The following is a 22,347-nucleotide window of genomic DNA, read 5'->3' on the forward strand; positions in this document are numbered from 1 at the left end:
GCCACAAACAAGAATGAAATAATCTATTTTGCAGCAGCTTGGATGGAACTGGAGACCATTATCCTAAGCGAAGTATCTCAGGAATGGAAAAACAAATACCACATGTTCTCACTTACAAGTGGGAGCAAAGTGATGGGGATGTATGGTCACACACAGTGGCGTAATGGACATTCAAGACTGAGAAGGAGCGAGGGTGGGAAGTGAGGGACGAAAAGTGACCCATCGGGTACAACATACACTATTCAGGTGATGAGTACACTAAAAGGCCTGACTTCACCACTATGCAATGCATCCACGTAAAAAAAAAATTTGTACCCCCTAAATCTGCATTAGTAGCTCAGAGTATCAAAATGGGCTTTAAATCTTTCCCACCACCTTCTTCCCAGCTTCTATGCCTATTGAGAATCCAGTGCCCCCAAGTTGTCTCCTCTTTCTCCTGTTAGGGGAAAATAAATATCTTTACTTCAGAGATCCCATTTCCTCCACAATATTCAAGGTCAGTGACCACCTCCTCCTGGACAACCTGCCTCCCCTGTCCCTAAGATATTTACTGGTTGCCCCCTTAGCACCGTCTTCGCACGCTCCCCGCTAGTCAGTCTCTGTCTCTCCCCGCATATACATTTGATATGTACATATGTATGTGTATATGTACTTGTATATGTATATCCATGTATGTATTGATGTATCTATACATGAAATACACAGTTACTCTTGTACCCAGGAGTTCTACCTCTCTTACTTTAGCCTAAAGAAGTCAAGGGATTATGATCAAAACTGCTCAGTGTGACATTGTCTAGCATACCAGTAACTAGTTCAACACAAACACTTGACTATTGTCATTTATTTTGAGTGAGAGCTGTGTAATTACGGAAAACCACATTTTGTGAAATATTTGCATAATTAAATGAGGGTGACAGAGGATAGATGACAAAAAATTCATATTTTTTCTTTTCTGTAAAACATTGTGTAATTAGAAAGCAGAAATAAACGATATCTTTCAGAGAAGAAAAATGCTGTCAGCAAGAAGAGAGGGTTGGTTACGTGAGAGGAGATGTCATTCCTGCAGAAGCCCCATCCCACACACAGGAGGACAGGGTAGGGGACACATGAAAGGGACGAAGCAAGGACTGGCTTGCGCTGCCCCGGCTTGCCCAGGGGAGGCAGCAAGGAGCTGAGGATCATCCTTTCTTCATTTCCTTCCCTCTCCTGGCATCCTGGCCAGACTCAGGGCTCTTGCTGTGATCAGAGTCATGCCGCCCCAGGCTCTGCTGTCTGTCCTGCTTCTCTGTGTGCTGCTGCTGCAGGCCCAAGGAGGACACCATAGCCGTAGCCGTAGCCGGAAGAAGATGCAGACTGTGCCTGGTTGGTGGCGGGCTGGCAGGGGTTGGGGGATCTGGGGAGCGGGCAATGAGGGGCTGCGGCCGCTCTGAGAAGGACCTGGGAGCTGGTACCTCTCTGCACATCCAGCTCTGACCACAGCGCTGTGCAGACTCCGGGCCGTCCCAAACCATAGTCCTCCAGCTCCTTACCCAGCTCTGGCAATAGTCACGGGAGTACAGGGGACACCTACATCTTGTCTTGTCCATTCCAAAAGTCCAGAGACCCATGGTACACGCTGGAGTGAAAGGTACATCAGGGTTGGGAATACGATGAGAAAACAAGACAATTATTCTTTAACGTATGCGCATTCGTGAGGAGTAAACATCTGGAGACGGTTACGGGGTGCGTGTAGGTGTAGAAATGGGCGTAGTATAGAAAGAAGACATAGAGCAGGTGAAATTCGGGCGTACAGGGAAAGTTCAACTTGTCATTGGAAGGACCAGGAGGGTGATGGTGGAAGGAGAACTAGTGAAGGGGCAGGGTCCTGGACACAGTGACAGTGAGGACAGGAGAGAGGGACAAGAGGCAAGTTCATCTTCCTCTCAGGACCCTGCGGATTCTGAGAGTGAGGGAGGGTTTGGAGGATGTCTCAGGCTTCTTTGAGCTCTCAGGATCAGAGTACAGATTCTATTGGGGTGACTTCACCCAGGCCAGGACCAATAGGAGAGATAGTGTCCTGGAGGCAGCTGTATGAAGGAGGTTACAAAGTCCAGGCATTGAGGTCTTTGGGGGGTAAGGGGAAGGTGCAGAGAGAGGATTTAAGATGCTGCCAATCACTAGGATTTGGAGATGGGCAGGAGGTTGTTCTCTGGAAAGTCCAGGAGTGTCATGAATGGGATCTTGGTCCTGGGGTCCTGGAAGAGCTTTAAGCTGAGAAGGGTCCTTTCTAGGCACCTGCTTTCATTTACCGCTCTTCTGCTCCTTTTCAGAAGTGGAGCTTTCCCCAGAAATCAAAGTCTGTGAGAAACGGCCTGCATTTTACCTGTGCAAACGCCTCTGTGAATCTCACAAAGAATGTCAAGCGAATAATATATGCTGTTCAACCTTCTGTGGCAATGTTTGCCTAAGCACCCTGTGAGAGGGGGAATGGGCTGGGCTGCACATCCTGCTCCCCACACCCTTCTATTCAAGGGCTATGCCCATGTCTGAAGCACGAGGACCTCAAATCACAGGCACAAGGATGTCAACAGGAATGCTGACCTCTCCACTGTTTGAACTCCTTGTTCCTGTCAAATAAACCAGAACAAATGTCCAGGGACTCTGGCTTTTTTATTCCCACTGCTTGTGATTATTGAGAACCCAATGCCGCCCCCACAGATGCCCTTCCCTTCTTGGGCCACGGTCTCTGATCTCTCTCCCTGGTTATGCTTCTCTACTCTCTCTCTCTTTGGCCCACACACCCCTGCAACCCCCAGGAGGCACAGCCCCCCCGCTGCTCTGCTCACTGAACCAGTACTCCCAGGGGGAGAAACTGCTCATGTGCAACATTTCCCAGTGCTGAGGAGAACACTCCTCGCCCTGGAGTCAGAAGGACCTGTTCAGCATGAGCTGGGTGGAGGTTAGAACCTGGGGCACAGAGTGGGAGGCCCCCAGAGACTGCTCTCCTCTCCTTAGTCTTGGTGCACCCCCACCGCATGCTCCCCAATCTCTTTGCGAGGTTCAGATTACTATGTCTTTACAATGAGGATAATGAGTCCCAGGGAAGTCAGGTGACATGCCCAAGGCCACAAGAGTGAGACTTTCTCTTTGCTCACTTCTCTCTATTTTCCTGAAGTTTGCTGAGCTTCCTTTAAACAATTATTTTGAATTCTTTGTAAGACTGTTCATATATTTCCATTTCTTTGGTGTCAGTTACTGGGAGATTATTTTGTTCTCTTGGTTAGTGTTATGTCCCCTTGTTTTTGTTGTTGTTGTTGTTGTTTGTGTGTTTGTTTTTGTTTTGTTTTGGGGGGGTTGCCTTATGTTGATATCTGTGCATTTGAAGAAGAAGGGACTTATTCCAGTCTTTGGAGACTGGTTTTATCTAGAAAAGCCCTTCATCAGTCAGCCTGTCCAGAGATTATGAACAGGCTATCTGGCATAGTCCAAGAGTAAGCTTGCTGCTAGAACCGTTACGTAGGCTGGCCTGATACCCGAGTCAGCAGGTGGCTGGGCCTAGTGCTTGGATCCACAGGGTTGGGCTTGAAGTCTCAATCCACTGGAATAGACCTATTGATTTGGTCTATAGGATTAGGCCTGGAGCCTAGGTTCATAAGGGCAGGACTGGAGCCCATATCCATGGAAGCCGGCCTGACGCCTGAGTCCACAGGAGCCAACCTGGTCCTTGGGTGGGTCTTAAGTCTGAGTCTGCCAAGAGTGGCCAAATTCTGGTTGGGGGCTGGCACCTGGGACTGTTGGGATGGGTCTGGAGCCTGGGTCTACTGGGGCTATCTTGGAGCCTGGGTCTGAATGGGTATTCTAGGAACCTCAGTCCATGGGGTCTGGCCTAGCACTGGGGTCTACTGGGGTGCGCCTGTACCCTGGGTCTGCTGGATCAGGCCTGGATTCTGGGTCCACTGGCGCTTGGAGCCATGGGGACTGACCTGAAGGCTGGGGGCAGCCTGGTGCTGAGGCTGGTATAGAGCCTTGGATCATGGGCACTGGCCTGGTGCCAGGAGCCACTGGGGCTGTCCTGGAGCTTGGACATGTGGGGGTTTGGTCTAGCTATTGGGTCTACTGAGACAGGACTGGACCTTGGGTTGACTGAGGGGGTTGGGCTGCAGAGACTGGCCTGGCACTGGACAGGCCTGGAGCCTGTATCTATGGATACCTGCCTGTTGTTTAAGGCCAGGGGTTCTGACCTGGCACTGGGGTGGGCCTGAGCCTGAGGCCATCAGGGCCAGCCTAGTACCAGGAGAGGTCCAGAAATGATGGCCTTGGGGCTGGCCTAGCCTTGGGGTGGGCCTGGCATGGGCCTGAAGCCCAGGGATACTGGGGCTTATCTGGCACTGGGGCCTGTTTAGAGCCTGGGGCCTCTGGAGTTGACCTGGTATTGGAGCAGACCCAAAGACTGAGTCTGCCAGGCAGGCCCAGCACCTGAAGCTACTGAGGTCAGCTTATTTATAATTTCTTTTTTCTGAAAGCTAGAAACCTGACTCCAATCATCTACCAGTTATTTGCTTATTTGTTTAATCTACATATATGAAAACTAGTTTTAGAATTGTTTACACATACTGCTATGAGAAATAAATTTACTAGATAACAGCTGTCTGAAAAACTAAATGAAAGGGCTACTTGCCAATTCCCCACATTAATATGGCATGTGAGAAATAAACTTCTATTCTGTGAAGACCATGAAATCAGCCTGTCAGTTTTAAGGTTACCAGACAGGACAGCAAAAGTCAGAAGCTTATATACATTGCAGAATGAGAACAATATTGGGAGTCGTAATAAGGGTAATCGAGGGTAATGGGATAGAGTGAGGAAAAAAAAAAAGCCTAAGACCCAGTCTTGGTAAATGAGTTTATTTGGCAAAGGTTTGCTCATTCACAGCCCTCAGTAAGGATAGTCTGGTGTTCCTAAAAGTAGCCACACAGTACTCTTCCGAGGCCTCTTAAATGTCTTCCAGCCTACACAGGTGGAGGGCCAGTGGGGAGTTAGGGTTTTAGCAATCCTGCCTAGGATTTCTGTAAAAGAAAAAGGTTAGATGTTTAGAGGCTAGGGAACTCTGAGACACAAGCACTCACCTTCAAGCTTAGTAGTACCCATATGCACCAGACAACGGGACTAGAATACTTTAATGTAACAACAGGGGTTGCCCACTTCTGAGTAGGCAGGTTATTGGTCCATGGAACAGTAGAGGCTTTGGGCCTGGCTGAGCCAAACGGCTCATGGAAAGATCTAACCATGGAGGCAGTGGCCAAAAATCTGGACTTAAGTTAGGAAACTAGCAAACTGTTGAGTAAGATAAAGAGGACAGCATGGATATCGATTATATATTGAAAGAAGCAATGGGGTCCAAGCTGGTATCTTGGTTTATTTGCCAGTGAATTTCCAGGTGTGGGGGACATTGTCTTCTGCCATTTTTGTGCCTAGGATTTGGAGTACCTCAATCCTCTGTTCAGGACTATCAGCCTCTGAGAAGAGAATGAAAATCAGTGAAGATACACATCCAAGCGCTTATCTCCCAACTCACATCATTTTCCCAGCAAATGTTTCCACAATAGGTCCAGCAGCACGTTTTAGTTCTGTCTTCACATTTCAAGGTTTTAGAACACTTCCTGGTACATTCTTCCACGTTTGGCTGTCCCCAGCACTCCTCAATTAATAGGTCATCCCTTGAAACTGAGATGATATGGTAAGGGGGGCGGCCACAGAGCCAAACATGGGAAGAGAAGTCCTTCTTTTTTTTTTTTTTTTTTGAGACAGAGTCTCACTATGTTGCCTGGGCTAGAGTGCCGTGGCATCAGCCTGGCTCACAGCAACCTCAAACTCCTGGGCTCAAGCGATCCTTTTGCCTCAGCCTCCTGAGTAGCTGGGACTACAGGCATGCGCCACCATGCCTGGCTAATTTTTTTTTTCTATATATTTTTAGTTGTCCAATTAATTTCTTTCTAATTTTAGTAGAGACGGGGTCTTGCTCTTGCTCAGGCTGGTTTCGAACTCCTGAGCTCAAACAATCCGTCCGCCTCGGCCTCCCAGAGAGCTAGGATTACAGGTGTGAGCCACCACGCCCGGCCAAGAAGTCCTTCTTAAGTTTAAGAGCTCCTCCTAGAATTCAAGCCCCAAGTCCCCACCAAGGTATCTATCTGCCTTATGAGAAAATTCCCTTTCTGAACCTCCTTAAATTCCAGTTATTACTTTTTCACGGATCCGTTGCATCTTCACTGACCTCTTTGCCTCCTTGGCTCCCACAGGTTTTATCAGTGTTGCAGGCCTCTGGGCCCTTTCTGAACACCCCAGAGTTAGGACTCAGTATACTCTCAGCATTCATGTGCCACTCCTATAAAATCTACACTTACATAACAGGAGCTCTCAGAGCCTGAGATATCCTCTAGCCTCCTTACGATGCCTGTTTCATAGTGCAGGAAGCTAGGCCAGGGAAAGTAAGGAGCAGATTCTCCACCCTTTTTCCCCCTAGTTGTTGACCCTGCCTTTAATAACTCATCCTCTCTCCAAATTCATAACTCTCTCACTGTTTTCTTAGCCCCTCAATTGATTCTTATCATGTGACCTCCAACTTTGCCCCACTGAGAACCCATCTCGTGCTTTTCTATCTTCTCACATTCTGAAAGATCCTGCCACTAAAACGAAGGATATACATTAGAAATACCCATTTGGTAAGCATCAAAGAAAACACAGCTAGGGAACAGAATTTCTGGAAGTATGAAAAAGTAGGATAGCTCTATATTGGCAGCCCCCCCTCAAAGATAGCCTAACATTGGAAAATATCACATCCTCATAGGTTATGGAATAGATATATATGGATAGATATATATGGAATAGATATATATGAATAGATATATATGGCAGATACTTATTGCTATTTTCAAGGTTAGAAGAAGAAGCATTAAAGAACCTCAGCATGGAAATTTCTTAGATCTCTGTGCATACAAAGTTGTCTGATTCTCCAATGGGTGATCCTGGGAAGGTGGGTCTGAGTCAAATATGGCAAACACAATACGCCTTCACATGTCCAGAAAAAAGCACAGCCCCTCTCCCTTGGTCCCCACCCCAACATCACCACCTACCACAGGATTTCTTCCATGCTCCCAGCACAGACGGTAGCACCACACAGAAGAATGTCACGAGTAGAGGTATACATAGCTTCATGATGCCGACCATACTGTTGGAATGTATGTTGAAATATGTTGTCAGGGAGATTTTTTTTCTTCCTAGAGATCAAGAGATATAAATAGGGAAAGAGGGGTGTGAAACAAGAGAAAGTGTTTATAGAATTTCTTCATAATTTATCTTCTAGTTATTCCTCCTTGCCCTCTGTCCACCCAACAATAGACACACACCTAAGCTGAGCCTTGGCTATGTCAAAAAGTGTCTCTCTGTCTCCCACCTCATGTTTTCCTTTCGCTGAAAAAAATTTTTAAATGAGTTGCCACAGCCGGGCATGGTGGCGCATGCCTGTAGTCCCAGCTACTCGGGCGGCTGAGGCAGGAGGATCTCTTGAGCCCAGGAGTTTGAGGTTGCTGTGAGCTAGGATGACGCCACGGCACTCTAGCCTGGGCAACACAGTGAGACTCTGTCTCAAAAAAAAAAAAAAATGTGTTGCCTTCCCTTGATTAAAAGATAATTCAAATTCAGCTTATAAAATTCTTAAAATGCAAAAAAGCACATAGAAGAAAATGAAATATTTCTGGTAACTCCACTATATTGGCTAATGCTATTCTATCTCTCATATGTGCATAGATATGAATAAGAATTGTTTTTACAAAACTGAAATTATATCAAGTTTCTTATTATCTAATGACTTATCAAGAACACTTTATTAATATATAATTGACATACAAAAATACTATATATATTTAATGTATACAACGTGACTTTGGAGAGAAATATAAAACCATGTAACTATTGGCCACATTGGCCATGAAGATATTCATCACCTCCAAAAGTTTCCACCAGTTTCCACTTTTTTTATTATTTGGGGTGTGTGTGATAAAATCACTTAATACAAGATCTACCTTCTTAGCAAACACAGTATTGCTAACTAGAGGCACTATGCTGTAAAACAGATCTCTAAGATGTATTCATCTTGTATAACTGAAACTTTATACCCTTTGACTAATGCCTTCCCATTTTACCCTTCCCTAGCCCCTGGCAACCACCACTCTACTCTGCATCTATGAGTCTGAATATTTTAGATTCCACATTTAAGCGAGATCATGTAGTATTTGTCTTTCTGCATCTGGCTTATTTCACTAAGCATAATGTCCTCTGTGTTAATCCATGTTGTTGCAAATGGCAAGATTGCCTTCTTTTTGAAGGCTGAATAATATTCCATTGTATGTGTATACCACATCATCTTTATGCTTTGATCCATCAGTGGACATTTAGGTTGTTTCCATGTCTTAGCTATGGTGAATAATGCTGCAATGAACATGGGAGTAAAGATATTTGTTCAAGATCCTGATTTCAATTTCTTTGGATATATACCAAGAAGTGGGATTGCTGGATCATATATGGTAGTTCTGTTTTTCATTTTTTGAGAAACCTCCATACTGTTTTTCATAGTGGTCACACCAATTTACATACCCACAACAGTATATAAGAGTTCCTTTTTCTCCGCATACTTGCCTACACTTTTTATCTTTTGACTTTTTGATAATAGCTATCCTAACCGGTGTGAGATAGTAAAAGAGAAAGATCTTCACTAGACAGACTGGCTAGAGATATTAGGGGGTCTCTCAACCCTTTCCTATGGATATGCCCAACCCACTCCTCTCACTCCCTCTTGCAAGGGAAATCTTAGGATTGTAAACATCTCTCAAAATGATGCCATCTGCAGGGGAACATGAAGTACCAGCTTCTGGGGCATAGGAGGTACTGTCTGCAAGTATGCATAGGGGACTGTCTATGAGGACACACACATTGGTTGTTGAGTTTCACATGCTGGTCGTGTGAGCCCCTGCCCTGATCTTTAATCTTAGCTGTCCCCAGATGATCAGAAAGTGACATTTCCTCAGCATTCTGAGTGCAGTGAAACAATACTCCTGGGCATTTCCCCAGAAGACTGAGGAAGCCAGTCCCTCACTTTGCTTTCTCTTTCCCCTGCAGAAATCTCAGGCTGGGGGAATCTCTCTTGGCACTGAGCTGTTTGGGTTTGGGGAAGGGATGACATGGATAAGGTAAAACTGTTCTTTTCACCCTGTTCGATGTGACGGATCTTGGGTTTTGTGGTCCACGAGGATGCTGGAATCTTTCAACTAGACTCCAAAGCTCTCATAAAGTTATTTTTGTCCATGGATGGTTGTTAAATTGTTATTTCTGGGGGAGGGCAATGAGGGCTGGGACTTCCTATTCTGTAATCTTTCTGACATCACTCTTCTATCTTGACTTTTTTATCGAAAACTTGTAACAGGATATTAAAATGAAAGTTTTGGCTAAGTCCTTTGGATAGACCTTAAAGGAAGCTGTGAGACAAATCAACTTGTAGGACCTTAAAAAATACACAGACAAAAGATGTACAAAATGTGGTTAAGGATCTCTTACAACACTCATTTTAAAGGTGGAAAATGATCAGGAATTTGGCATATTTTTGGAGGAGATTTTTTAGCATAATTTCTTTAAAGAGAGCTATGCTTTCTTAATTCCAAATCTCTTAATTCCAAGTTACTAGGAAGGCTTTCATTATACTTCTCATAGATATTTATACATGCCCTAAGTATTTGTGGAGACACAATAACAAGTGTCTGGGTCATGCCTGAGAATGCAAAAGTCGGGAGGCTGGCTGAGGTGACCTATGGCCACAAGGAAGAGGATGCAGCTTGCACTGTGGAATTTGATAGCAAAGGATGCAAGAAAGAGCAAGTGTGGAGTTGTCATAGATTTAGTCTACATAGGCTGCCTGGAAAGGTCATGGGACCTCAGCAGAAGGAAGCACAAAGTGGGTGGCCAGGTGTCTAGAGTCTGGAGAAGGAGTCACAATAGACCAGCCAGAAAAGAGATGGCTCCAGCCATATCAAGAGAACTACTGGGGAGAAAGTTCCACCAAATGGGGTAGGGAGAGACTCAAAGAGCCCACGAAAGCACCCATGACAGTGTCAACCTTAAGCAATGCTAAACCCAGAAAGCACAAATGTACATCAGCATTTGTCAAAGAGAGCTGCCCTGAACCCCTTATCTTTTCTTCCTCCTCCACCTCCAAAATCGCACTTAACTGGATATGGGAGAAGCTGTGACAGAAAAGAGAAAAAACTGACCACTCTCTTACCCGTTCACAAGTTTCTAGCTATGCGAGGGCCACAATTTCAAATCAACATAGCATTTTGACTATTACACTGGCTTAGACTTTATACATTCTGAATTTAGTCGTGTCTTGTGAACTAAGAATGGCTATAAAGTCGAGTTCTATACCCAAGCACTCAGAAAGAGGCAGGGAAAGATCTAGCCTCTCTGAATAAATTTCAAAGGGCCAAAGGAGAAGCCTCTTAACGTGTTTCCAATAACAATTTCCAGGAACATTTTCCAACGTACTAGCTACACATATCATTAATATTTTCTCATTCATCATAAGACATCTGAATATTTGTAGTTTCTCCTCCTTAGGAAAACATGTCATTGATAAAATTCTTGCAACTAAAACTCTGTTAAATCCATTGTTTGCTTAAGAGCACAAATCTGTAGATCCAGAAATTTACAGATCCTAGGTAAAGGATGCTGTCTATCTTATGCCCTGAATAGTTGCTTCTAATTTTTTTCTCCATTAGGATTGGTTTATTCTACCAACAGGCTACACGTCTTGTCTTATCATAAGGGAAATTTTCTCCATTTATCTGCACACTGAGGATTAGTGGTGTAGTACTGGACAGAGCACAAAACTTGAACACTGGCATCAGAAAGACCTGGGCTTGCTTGAATCCCAGCCCTAACACACTTAGCTTAATACAAGTTACATATTTGGGCAATCACACACCTTTTTAAAGCCTCAGTTCCCCCATCAATAATATGAGAGCTATGTTAGCATCCACATTGCCAGTGTTGAATATATGAAGCACCGAGCACAGGGCCTGGCACTCAGTATACGTAAAACAAATGTTGGCTGTTATTATTAGACTTAAACTCTCTTATCTCCTCCAGAGGGGCGAACGTTACCCAACTTCATTGATTTTGTTGTGGTCTTTTTAAAATTTCCACTATTTAACCTGCTTGGAATTAATTCTGGTGATTGGATGAGATTCTAGCCTTCATCTGTTCTAAATTCATTCACCCCACAAATACTTAGGTTAAGGGACAACTATAAGCCAGGCATTATTAGGAGCACTGAGAACACTGTAGTGAACAAAGCTGACAAAAATCCCTGCCCTCATAAAACTCACATTCTAGTAGAGGGGACAGGCAATAAGTAAGATATATAATAGAAATACATGATACGTTCTATGGAGATGGTGTAAAAGAGAACCCAGTTAATGCAGAAAGGCTCTAGGACTAGCTGGCTATTACTCAGACAGCTCACTGGCAGTGGGAGGTGGGAAATGGAAGGAGGAGGTTAAGTACTGTTCAAACACTTTCCCAGTCCTGTCTTCACTCATCTCTCACTCCAAGCTCCTTCAACCTCCTGAATCCAGACAGGAGGAAAGATGTTTTAAGAAGCAAATACAAAGGAGAAGTCTGGATACTACAAATGACACAGTCACAGTGGAAATAACGTCTCTTTCCCTGCAAGTAACCAATTTTCCCCGAAAGTCTTTATTTTTGCTTCCGTATTTTCAACCAAGCAGGAGAAAACTTACATGTATCAGTTGAAATTCCTTCAAATGTTCAAAATCATGACTAATATCTACAGGCATTTTAGAAAGTACGAAACTTTTGAGAAGGGTTTAACTTATTCTCCTCCTGGCATATATGAAAAGTTATAAAACAGAAAAATAAAAGTTTAGGCACACAGACCATTAGATGGGTTGCCTTTAACTCCCTTTAAACTATTATTTGGAAACAACTTTAAAGTTACAAGACTAAGAATAATACAAAGATCATCTGTATACCATTTACCCAGATTCACTTATTTAAGAATTTACCCCAATTGCCTAATCTCTCTCTCTCTCTCTCTCTCTCTTTCTGTCTCTCTCTCTCTCTCTCTCTCACGTTTTGAAAAATTTGAGAGTAAGTGTTATTTATCATGGACCTCATTTCTAAATACTTCAATGACTATTTCTTAATTGGGGAATTATCTTACATGATCATACTACAGTTATCAACTTCATTAAAATTAACTTTGATAAAATATACTTTTAGCTCTTCTACCCTGAGTATTCCATTTTATCGATTCATTCAGTAAAGTCCTTTGTCTTTTAGGACATTGACATTTTTGAAGAATATAGCCAACTTTTTCTTTTCATTGAACATACCTCATTTGGGGTTTGTCTGAGATCTCTTCATGATTAGATCCAAGTTATCCATTCTCGATGGAAATACTATCTAGGCGATATGTGTCCTTCTTAGGATATCACATGTGGAGACACACAATGCCCATCCATGTTAGCTTTCTCTGCTTCAGTTTCTCCATTTTAACAAGGACAATAATTTATTCTACAGAGAGATAGTACTGGTATGATGTTGGGTTACAATTTGGACAGGGAAACCATCCAAACAGCCCCAAAATGAAAGCTTTTACAGGCTCTTGCTTCCAATCCCAGGATCCTGACCTCCACCTACCTCTGAAGATGTCCTGGGTGGAGGTGCTGATAACTGTGTGATTGATGGCTCTTCTTCCTCGCCTCTAGGAACTGTGAAGCCCCTATACAGGGGACAAGTGTTGAGCAGAACGAATTTCAATGACTCTGATTTTAGTTATGTTTCTGGTCGTAGCAGATCTGTGAGTTCTGTTCCAAATCATAAGTCGGGTACATACAGAACATTGTCCCTGAATTCCTATTCAAGGAGTGCTTTCTTTTTCTTTTTGTTGCAGGCAATATAGACACAGATAGAACACTGTGAACCTGTAAAAACCTCTCCTCCCCCAACACACACACACACACACACACACACACACACACACACACACACAAGTCTGGGTGATTGTGGAAGTGGAGGGAGGATCCATGTATCTATCTTTCTCTAACATTGTGTGACAATCTTTGTAAAGCCCTATCCATTCATTTATTATTACTTATTATTATTTACAATTTATCCATTTATTAATTTCTCTGTGGCTAGCATCAGCCTAACACTACCTCATCACCAATCCTTTGTGGCTTTTGTAATGAAAAAGAGATCTCTTCCAAGAGGAGGCAGTCATATAACATGGAGATTGAAAACTTAAACATAAGCTACAATAGAATCAAATCCTACCTCCCACTAACTTTGGGCAAGTCACTCATCCTCTCTGTGCCTCAATTTCCTCAATCGTAAAATGGGAATAATAACAGCACTCTCCTCACAGGATTGTTGTGAGAATTCCATGTGTTATTATGTATCAGGAATCGAGAGTGAATGTCTGGTATACAGACAGTGCTAGGTAAGGCTTGTTCAATAAACCAATGAAACACTCATTGACATATCCAGAATCACCCAGTTTAACACAAAATTCACTATGTGTCAAATATCTAACATGTGTTAACTAATACTGTCAATCACCCCATAAGTTGAGTACCACTATATTAATATTTTACAGGAGCAGAAACTGAGGCACAAAGGAATTAAGCAACTTGTCCGATGCCACACAACCAGGGAAGGGCAGATACAGGATTTGAAAGAAAGTGAGTCCAGAGCCAGGTGTGCCAGATGGCGAAGCCCCCAGCTTCTCCCAGGCCTGGGAGCCCATTCCCGCCACCAAGCGCAGTCTCTCCAAGTGCTTTTGTGATACCAGCCAAGGAGCATAATGGGCAGGGGAAGCTGGGGGCCGAGCTGACTGCGCAAGGCTCTGGGTAAGTCTTGACTGGGGCTGGGAGGACTCCCAGAGTCACTTGGCTGGAGTGAGAAGGAGGGAGAGGGGGAGGGGAGCAAAACCTATGGATTGCCCTACATTTTCTTCTCTGGCTCTGTTTCTTGCCTCTTCCCACTTTACAACATATCCCTGGCCTTGGCCTTTTCATGGGGTCCCTCATCCCTTCATCTCATTTACTTTTCTCTGTAGGAAAAAATAGTTTCTTTCCAGAACATCAATTTTTTCTTTTGCACTAATAAAAGAGCAACCTATGCTTAGTGCATAAATCTATGAAAACAACAACTAAATTAAAAATCATTGTTAATCTTGTCATCCTGTGCTAACACATATGCATATATCCCTGTAGTCTTTTTCTTATGTGCATATATAGTTTTTACATAGTGGATAAATTTTTAAATTTAATGTATATGATGATATATATGATGAATATTTTCCTGTAGACCTAAATACTTTCTAAAACTTCGTAGATTGGCGGATTACTCTGCCAATTAATCCCTAATCTTTGAACACCTTGTTTGTTCCAGTTTTTTCCTATTTTAGAAATTATTTCACTGTTATTAGTTACATTATTATAAATAAATCCTTGAGTATTTCTTTATTCCTTGGGAAAGCCAATAAAAGCAGTAGTGGAGATACACATGATTCAATCTGTGCATAAATATTGCCAATGGTCTGTTTATAATGTTCCGGCTATACTGGTACCAACAGAGTCTGGGGCAGCCCATTTTTCCTCATTCTGACCCTCAACATAGATGGTCAGATGGTTCAGACGGTAAGTCAGAGGAGTGAGCAAGCTATTCATTCCCTGGAAGTTGACGGTTGTGTAGGGCCACAATCTCAGGCTTCAGGATCATCAGACATAGATTTGAAATGCAACTTCATCACTTACTAACTGCTTGACTTTGGGTAAGTCCTTTCACCTCTCTGAAACTCCATTTAAACATATGTAAGAATGGGAATAAAGACATACCTCAGAGATATCACAGGTTCAGTTGCAGACTGCCACAATAGAGTGAGGTCACATGAATTTTTTGGTTTCCCAGTGCATATAAATGTTATGCTTACTCTATACTGTAGTCTATTAAGTGTGCAATAGCATTATGTCCAAAAAAAACAATGTCTATACCTTAATTTTTAAATACTTTGCTGCTAAAAAATGCTAACAATCATCTGAGCCTTCAGTGGGTTGTAATCTTTTTGCTAGCGAAGGGCCTTTCCTCGATGTTGTTGGCTGCTAACTGATCAGGGTGACGATTGATGAAGGTTGGGGTGGTGGTGGCAATTTCTTCCAATAATACAACAACATTGTATGTCTGTATCAAAATATCGCATGTACCCTATAAAGATATACAACTACTATGTACTCACAATAATTAAAAATTTAAAACATTTTAAAAATGAAAGAGCCCATAAGGAAGAGTGTTTGGGAAAGGTAGGGACCATTCAGTTAACGGAAGGTGCGGGAGTTGCCGATTCTGACACTAGTTCAGGCCCCGTCACAGGAGTGGCTATTCTGGTGGGTGATGGATAGGAGGAGGTTTGGGGTTAGGGTCAGTGCTCGCTAGCATGCCTCTGGTCTCAGGTCAGTGGAGAGAAGTGAGCAAAGAGAAAGTCCAGAGGAAACACCCTCTTCTAGCCACATCATATCTTCTCACTCCTGTGGCCTTGGCCATGTCACCTGACTTCCCTGGGACTCATTATCCTCATTGTAAAGACATAGTAATCTGAACCTCACAAAGAGATTGGGGAGCATGCGGTGGGGGTGCACCAAGGCTAAGGAGAGGAAAGTAGTCTCTGGGGGCCTCCCACTCTGTGCCCCAGGTTCTAACCTCCACCCAGCTCATGCTGAACAGGTCCTTCTGACTCCAGGGCAAGGAGTGTTCTCCTCAGCACTGGGAAATGCTGCACATGAGCAGTTTCTCCCCCCTGGGAGTACTGGTTCAGTGAGCAGAGCAGCGGGGGGGCTGTGCCTCCTGGGGGTTGCAAGTGTGTATGGGTCAAAGAGAGAGAGAGTAGAGAAACATAACCAGGGAGAAAGAGATCAGAGACCGGGGCCCAAGAAGGGCAGGGCATCTGTGGGGGCTGCACTGGGTTCTCAATGATCACAAGCAGTGGGAATAAAAAAGCCAGAGTCCCTGGGCATTTGTTCTGGTTTATTTGACAGGAACAAGGAGTTCAAACAGTGGGGAGGACAGCATTCCTGTTAACGTCCTTGTGCCTGTGATTTGAGGTCCTTGTGCTTCAGCCCCTCTGAATTGAGGGGCTTGCAGAGGAGGATGCATAGCCCAGCTGTTCCCCCACTCAGAAGTTGCTCAGGCAAATGTTCCCACAGATGGTAGAACAGCATATCTCATTTTCTTGACACTTTTGGAAATATGAACAGTGGTGGATGCATCGATCTATGCTGAACTTCTTGTTACAGGCCTTGCTTCCTAAAAAGGTACAGAAGGGGGGTTAATGAAACCATCAACCCTTCTCAAACTTAAAGCTCCTCCAAGACCGCAGGAGCAAGGTCCCATTCATGACACCCCCAGACTTTCCAGAGAACAACCTCCTGCCCATCTCCAAATCCTAGTGATTGGTAGCATCTTAAATCCTCTCTCTGCACCTTCCCCTTACCCCCCAAAGACCTCAATGCCTGGACTTTGTAACTCCTTCATACAGCCGCCTCCAGGACACTATCTCTCCTATTGGTCCTGGCCTGGGTGAAGTCACCCCGATAGAATCTGTACTCTGATCCTGAGAGCTCAAAGAAGCCTGAGACATCCTCCAAACCCTCCCTCACTCTCAGAATCCACAGGGTCCTGAGAGGAAGATGAACTTGCCTCTTGTCCCTCTCTCCTGTCCTCACTGTCACTGTGTCCAGGACCCTGCCCCTTCACTAGTTCCCCTTCCACCACCACCCTCCTGGTCCTTCCAATGACAAGTTGAACTTTCCCTGTACGCCCGAATTTCACCTGCTCTATGTCTTCTTTCTACACTACGCCCATTTCTACACCTACACGCACCCCGTAACCATCTCCAGATGTTTACTCCTCACAAATGCGCATACGTTAAAGAATAATTGTCTTGTTTTCTCATCGTATTCCCAGCCCTGATGTACCTTTCACTCCAGTGTGTACCATGGGTCTCTGGACTTTTGGAATGGACAAGACAAGATGTAGGTGTCCCCTGCACTCCTGTGACTATTGCCAGAGCTGGGTAAGGAGCTGGAGGGCTATGGTTTGGGACGGCCCGGAGTCTGCACAGCGCTGTGGTCAGAGCTGGATGTGCAGAGAGGTACCAGCTCCCAGGTCCTTCTCAGAGCGGCCGCAGCCCCTCATTGCCCGCTCCCCAGATCCCCCAACCCCTGCCAGCCCGCCACCAACCAGGCATAGTCTGCGTCTTCTTCCGGCTACTGTATTCTCCCTGGGCCTGCAGCAGCAGCACACAGAGAAGCAGGACGGACAGCAGAGCCTGGGGAGGCATGACTCTGACCACAGCGAGAGCCCTGAGTCTGGCCAGGATTCCAGGAGAGGGAAGGAAACGAAGAAGAGGTGATCCTCAGCTCCTCGCTGCCTCCCCTGGGCAAGCTGGGGCAGTGCAAGCCAGTCCTTACTTCGTCCCTTTCATGTGTCCCCTACCCTGTCCTCCTGTGTGTGGGATGGGGCTTCTGCAGGAATGACGTCTCCTCTCACGTAACCAACCCTCTCTTCTTGCTGACAGCATTTTTCTTCTCTGAAAGACATCATTTATTTCTGTTTTCTAATTACTCAGTGTTTTGCAGATATAAGCAAAAGAAAAATACATTTTTTCTGGAAAAAGATGTGCTTAAAATTAACGCATGTTCTATTGTGTTATTTTTTAGAACAGTTTCCCTGTGTATGTAATAGAAGCAATCTTTTGTTTTCTGACACTTTTGAATCACCCATCTTTTGCTACCTATCTTCTGCCACCCTTATTTAATCATGTAAATATGTATATTGTCATTATTTCTCAAAAAGAAACCACATAATTACACAGCTCTCACTGTGTACCTCTTGTCAACTGTTTGGGATGTACCAATTATTGATATTCTAAACAACGTTATTTTGTATATTTTTACTTATAACTGCTTGAGTATTCTCTAGGTTTCAGTAGCAGAAGTTGAATTAGTGGGTAAAAGAATAAGTATGCAGTTCATACATCCTGTATATATTATATATATACATATTTATATATATGTGGAAAGAGAGAGAAAAGAGACTCAGAAAGAACAAATTAATATTTTGAACCAAATAAACATACTTGATTCAACAGAGGATGAGTGTCAGTTCCCTCAAATCCTGCAAGACACCAGAATGTAGATGGAGCCTTACCAGGCAGGAATCAGCCCCTATCATCTATGCAAATTTGAGTAGCAGAGGAATGTTCACAGGTTTAGTCCTCAGACAGACGTGAAGTTAAATCCTAACTCCAATATTCACCAGTTTTGTAACATTGGGAAAGTCCTGTAATCTCTATAGACTCAGTTTACCTATATCTTCTTGGTGCCGCAACTGTAAGGATGGAAACAGATGACACATGCAAATACCTTCACTTTCATGGTGCCTGGCACACAGTAGGTGCTCAGTGAAATGTATGCGTCTGCTCCTCAATCTGTCTCCCAACCACACAAGCCCCATGTTCAGAACAGCTCCTGTATCTTTTAGTTTACATTGAGTATTAAGACCCAGCCCATGGCCGGGCACAGTGGCTGACTCCTGTAATCCTAGCACTCTGGGAAGCCAAGGTGGAAAGATTGCTTGATCTTTAGACCAGCCTGAGCAAGAGCAAGACCATGTCTCTACTAAAAATTAAAAAAATTAGCCAGGTGTCGTGACACGTGCCTGTAGTCCCAGCTACTCAGGAAGCTGAGGCAAGAGGATCACTTGAGCCCAGGAGTTTGAGGTGGCAGTGAGCTACAATGACGTCACTGTTCTCTACCTAGAGTAATAGAGCAAGTCTTAAAAAAAAAAAAAGAGGAAGAAGAAGAAGACCAGCCCACAGGGGTCCTGGGCTGTGGGTCAGGAAACTTCCCTGCTTATCCAAGTGAATCCACAAACTCTGTGTAAATTAGCAGCCGAGTTGGGAGTAGAAATCAGAACTCAAAACAGCCAGTCCAAACACTGGCTGTAACCAGTTCTACTCTCCCAAAGGACAGAAAACGTTGTTTTGGTTTTATAGGTTGAGGAGATGAGTTCTGAGTCTGGCACCTTTTATAAGGTTGAGAGTCAACTACTCTAACTCCTCCTTCAGTTGAGATTATTTCTTCTCGTCAACAGGCTCTACGACCTACTCACTGTGACCCTTCCTTTCTCTTCTGCCTCCTCTTCTCTTCATTCTCCATCTCAGTGATTTCCTAAGATCTCCACGTGCTGTGTTCTATTCCAACATGGACAATTTTACCCAAAGACATAGGATCCTCACTATATAAAAGAGTTGACTATACAGGCTCCCTATCCGAATAGTGATTCCTAAATCACTAAATCACTAAATTCCTAAATCACGAGGTGATTTCTAAATTTCCATCATTATTCATTCTTCCTTTGGAGAATAAACCCATTTTTTTCTTTTTTATTTCAGAATATTACAGGGGTACAAATGTTTTGGTTACATGGATTGCTTTTGTACTGCTTGAGTCAAAGTTATAAGTGTGCCCATCACCCAGATAGTGTACGTTGTGCTGGTTAGGTATGAATTCACCCATCCCCTCCTTCCCCCTCCCACCTGCATGATTTCCCTTGAGTTTTCCTTCCATCTGTGTACATGAGTGCTGATCGGTTAGTTCCAATTTAATAGTCAGTATCGCTCTTGCGATACTTCACTTAAGAGAATGGTCTCCAGCTCCATCCAGATTGTTGCAAAAGGTATTAATTCATTTGTTATGGCTGAGTATCACTCCCTGGTACACATATACCACATTTTATTAATCCATTCATGAATCGATAGGCATTTGGATTGATTCCACATCTTTGCAATTGTGAATTGTGCTGCAGTAAACATTCTAGTGCAGGTGTCTTTTTGATAAAATGACTTCTTTCCGTTTGGGTAAATACCCAGCAATGGGATTGCTGGATCAAATGGTAAATCTACTTTTAGTTCTTTGAGGACTCTCCAGACTATTTCCATGGAGGTTGTACTGGTTTGCAGTCCCAATAAACTCATGTTTAAATGCAAATAGCTGTGGAGTAAGCAGTCACTAGGACTCATGGAGACCTCAGGAATGGAGACAATGAACACAGACATCAACAACACAAACTTACAGCCTTAGAAGAAAAATCATGGCTTCTTCCTGGAATTTTTAAAATGTAAGATGATAGATATAAAATGTATATACTAGATATAATGTATATACTAGGGAAGGGCATCGGAATAAGGGCCTAATTGGGGCACATAGTCAATGTCGTGGAGCTCAGATAAGGGGAGGGAACAATCAGCCAAGGGCTCAGGGCAGAAGTAGACCTTGAACATTATGGAGGAAGTGGACACTCGGAAGTGAAGATGTTTTTCTTCCCTAACAGGAGAAAGAGGGGAAACCAAGGGTTCTGGACTCTCAACAGGCAAAGAAGCTGGGAAGACGACGGTGGTAAAGACTTGAACCCCATCTGCTATCTAATAGAGTCTCCTTCAATATTCAGGTATCATTTATGTTCAAAATCTCTGATACCCATACCTGTAGTTTGTAGAGTGCTTTTTTACCTTTCCCAAATGTTCTCTCTTTCACAGTCTTTCCTTTTGGTCACTCATAAAAGATAACAGTATGGAGAGTGGACACTGTCATACCAACCCTATCAAAGAAGGGCTGTAGCTGGGAAACAGAAGCTCAAATAGAAGCTTCATTTTCCCATCCACTCCCCCTAAAGCTAGTGTGGCAATGTAAATATTTTGGCCAACAGACCGAAGGCAAAAGTTATTTGTCACTTCTGGGTCAAGGCCTTAAGGAGAGTGTAGTCAAGATCTACTTCACACTCTCTTTCCTCTCCACCAGCTCAGTCTTGATGACCACAAGGCTCTAGGGCATGGTGACACCAAAAGATGGGAGGAGCCTGGGTCCTTGACTCATCACATGGAAGAAGAGTCATCCATTGTTGTAGGTTACCCATCCTGAATTATTATGTGAACAAGAAATAAAAAGTCTATCATATTTTAGTCATTATGTGATGGAGGCTTTCTGTTAAAGCAGTTTAATCTATCCTAATTAATAACATACATTTTAGGCAGAAACAAACTTTTTCTCACTTGCAACACCCCTGTTTTGAATTCACTGTTCCATGGCACTGAAGATCCAGTTCAAGGGAAGCTCCTGTTCCTTGTCTAGCCATTATCACTTGCCCCGGAGTCTGAATTTATGGGACCTTTACTGATGCAGAAGTAAGAACACTAGATTGCCGATTCGCCTCTCTAATGAACTTCTTCTGTGGCCTTGGGCATGTCCTGTTTCTGCATGATTCATAAGAGTAATGAAAGGCTTGAATGAGAGCATTCATTGAATCATTGCATTTTGAATTCCTATGTGCAGGACAGCACACTCACTGCTAGGTACTGTAGCATAAGTCAGACATTGTTCCTGCTTCTACAGGATTCAGAATCTGGCAGAAAACGGGTGTGGTGGCTCACGCCTGTAATCCTAGCACTCTGGGAGGCCGAGGCGGGTGGATCGTTTGAGCTCAGGAGTTCGAGACCAGCCTGAGCAAGAGCGAGACCCCGTCTCTACTAAAAATAGAAAGAAATTAGCCAGACAACTAAAAATATATAGAAAAAATTAGCCGGGCATGGTGGCGCATGCCTGTAGTCCCAGCTACTCGGGAGGCTGAGGCAGTAGGATCTCTTGAGCCCAGGAATTTGAAGTTGCTGTGAGCTAGGCTGACGCCACAGCACTCTAGCCCAGGCAACAGAGAGAGACTCTGTCTCAAAAAAAAGTAAAGAAATAAAATAAAGGATAAAAATAATGTTATCACCTCAACATACATAGAAAAAAGCAATAGATAAAATCTGACATAAATTAATGAAAACTCTTTTTTTATATTAGGAATGAAAGAGAACTTTCTAAACCTGATAAAGGCTGCTTAGGAGAAACCTAAAAGAGAGACTATCCTAAAAGGAGAAATTCAAGAAGCTTTCATTTTAAATCAGGTACCAGACAAGGACACACACTATCCTCACTTCTATGCAATGTGCTCGAGGGACTGGCCAGCACAATGAGGCATGAACAATGGCATAAAGTTTGAAGAGGAAAAGTTACTATTTGCGGATGATAAATACTGAAAGAATATACCAAGAAATCATGAGAAACAATGGGAGAACTGAACAAGCTAACTAGTTACAGATCAATATGCAAAAGCCATTTCTCTACATTAGCACAAAGAAAA

General features: G+C 43.6%; 2 protein-coding genes across 2 annotated transcripts; one reads left to right on the forward strand and one right to left on the reverse strand.

Annotated features, from left to right (window-relative positions):
* The first annotated feature begins 1,250 nt into the window (after positions 1 to 1,250).
* On the forward strand, positions 1,251 to 2,458 carry LOC105807159 (WAP four-disulfide core domain protein 10A-like). Its single transcript, XM_012640454.1, has 2 exons — positions 1,251 to 1,362; positions 2,310 to 2,458. Exons 1-2 carry the CDS (start codon positions 1,251 to 1,253, stop codon positions 2,456 to 2,458), a joined length of 261 nt encoding a protein of 86 aa, XP_012495908.1.
* A 2,578-nt stretch (positions 2,459 to 5,036) lies between these two features.
* WFDC11 (WAP four-disulfide core domain 11) lies at positions 5,037 to 7,203 on the reverse strand. The gene is made up of 3 exons (XM_012640427.1): positions 7,110 to 7,203; positions 5,555 to 5,703; positions 5,037 to 5,045 (listed from the first exon to the last, which is right to left on the reverse strand). Exons 1-3 carry the CDS (start codon positions 7,201 to 7,203, stop codon positions 5,037 to 5,039), a joined length of 252 nt encoding a protein of 83 aa, XP_012495881.1.
* Between the last annotated feature and the right edge of the window lie 15,144 nt (positions 7,204 to 22,347).

Source organism: Propithecus coquereli, unplaced genomic scaffold (genome assembly GCF_000956105.1).
Source record: "Propithecus coquereli isolate 6110/MARCELLA unplaced genomic scaffold, Pcoq_1.0 Scaffold153, whole genome shotgun sequence".
NCBI lineage: Eukaryota > Metazoa > Chordata > Mammalia > Primates > Indriidae > Propithecus > Propithecus coquereli.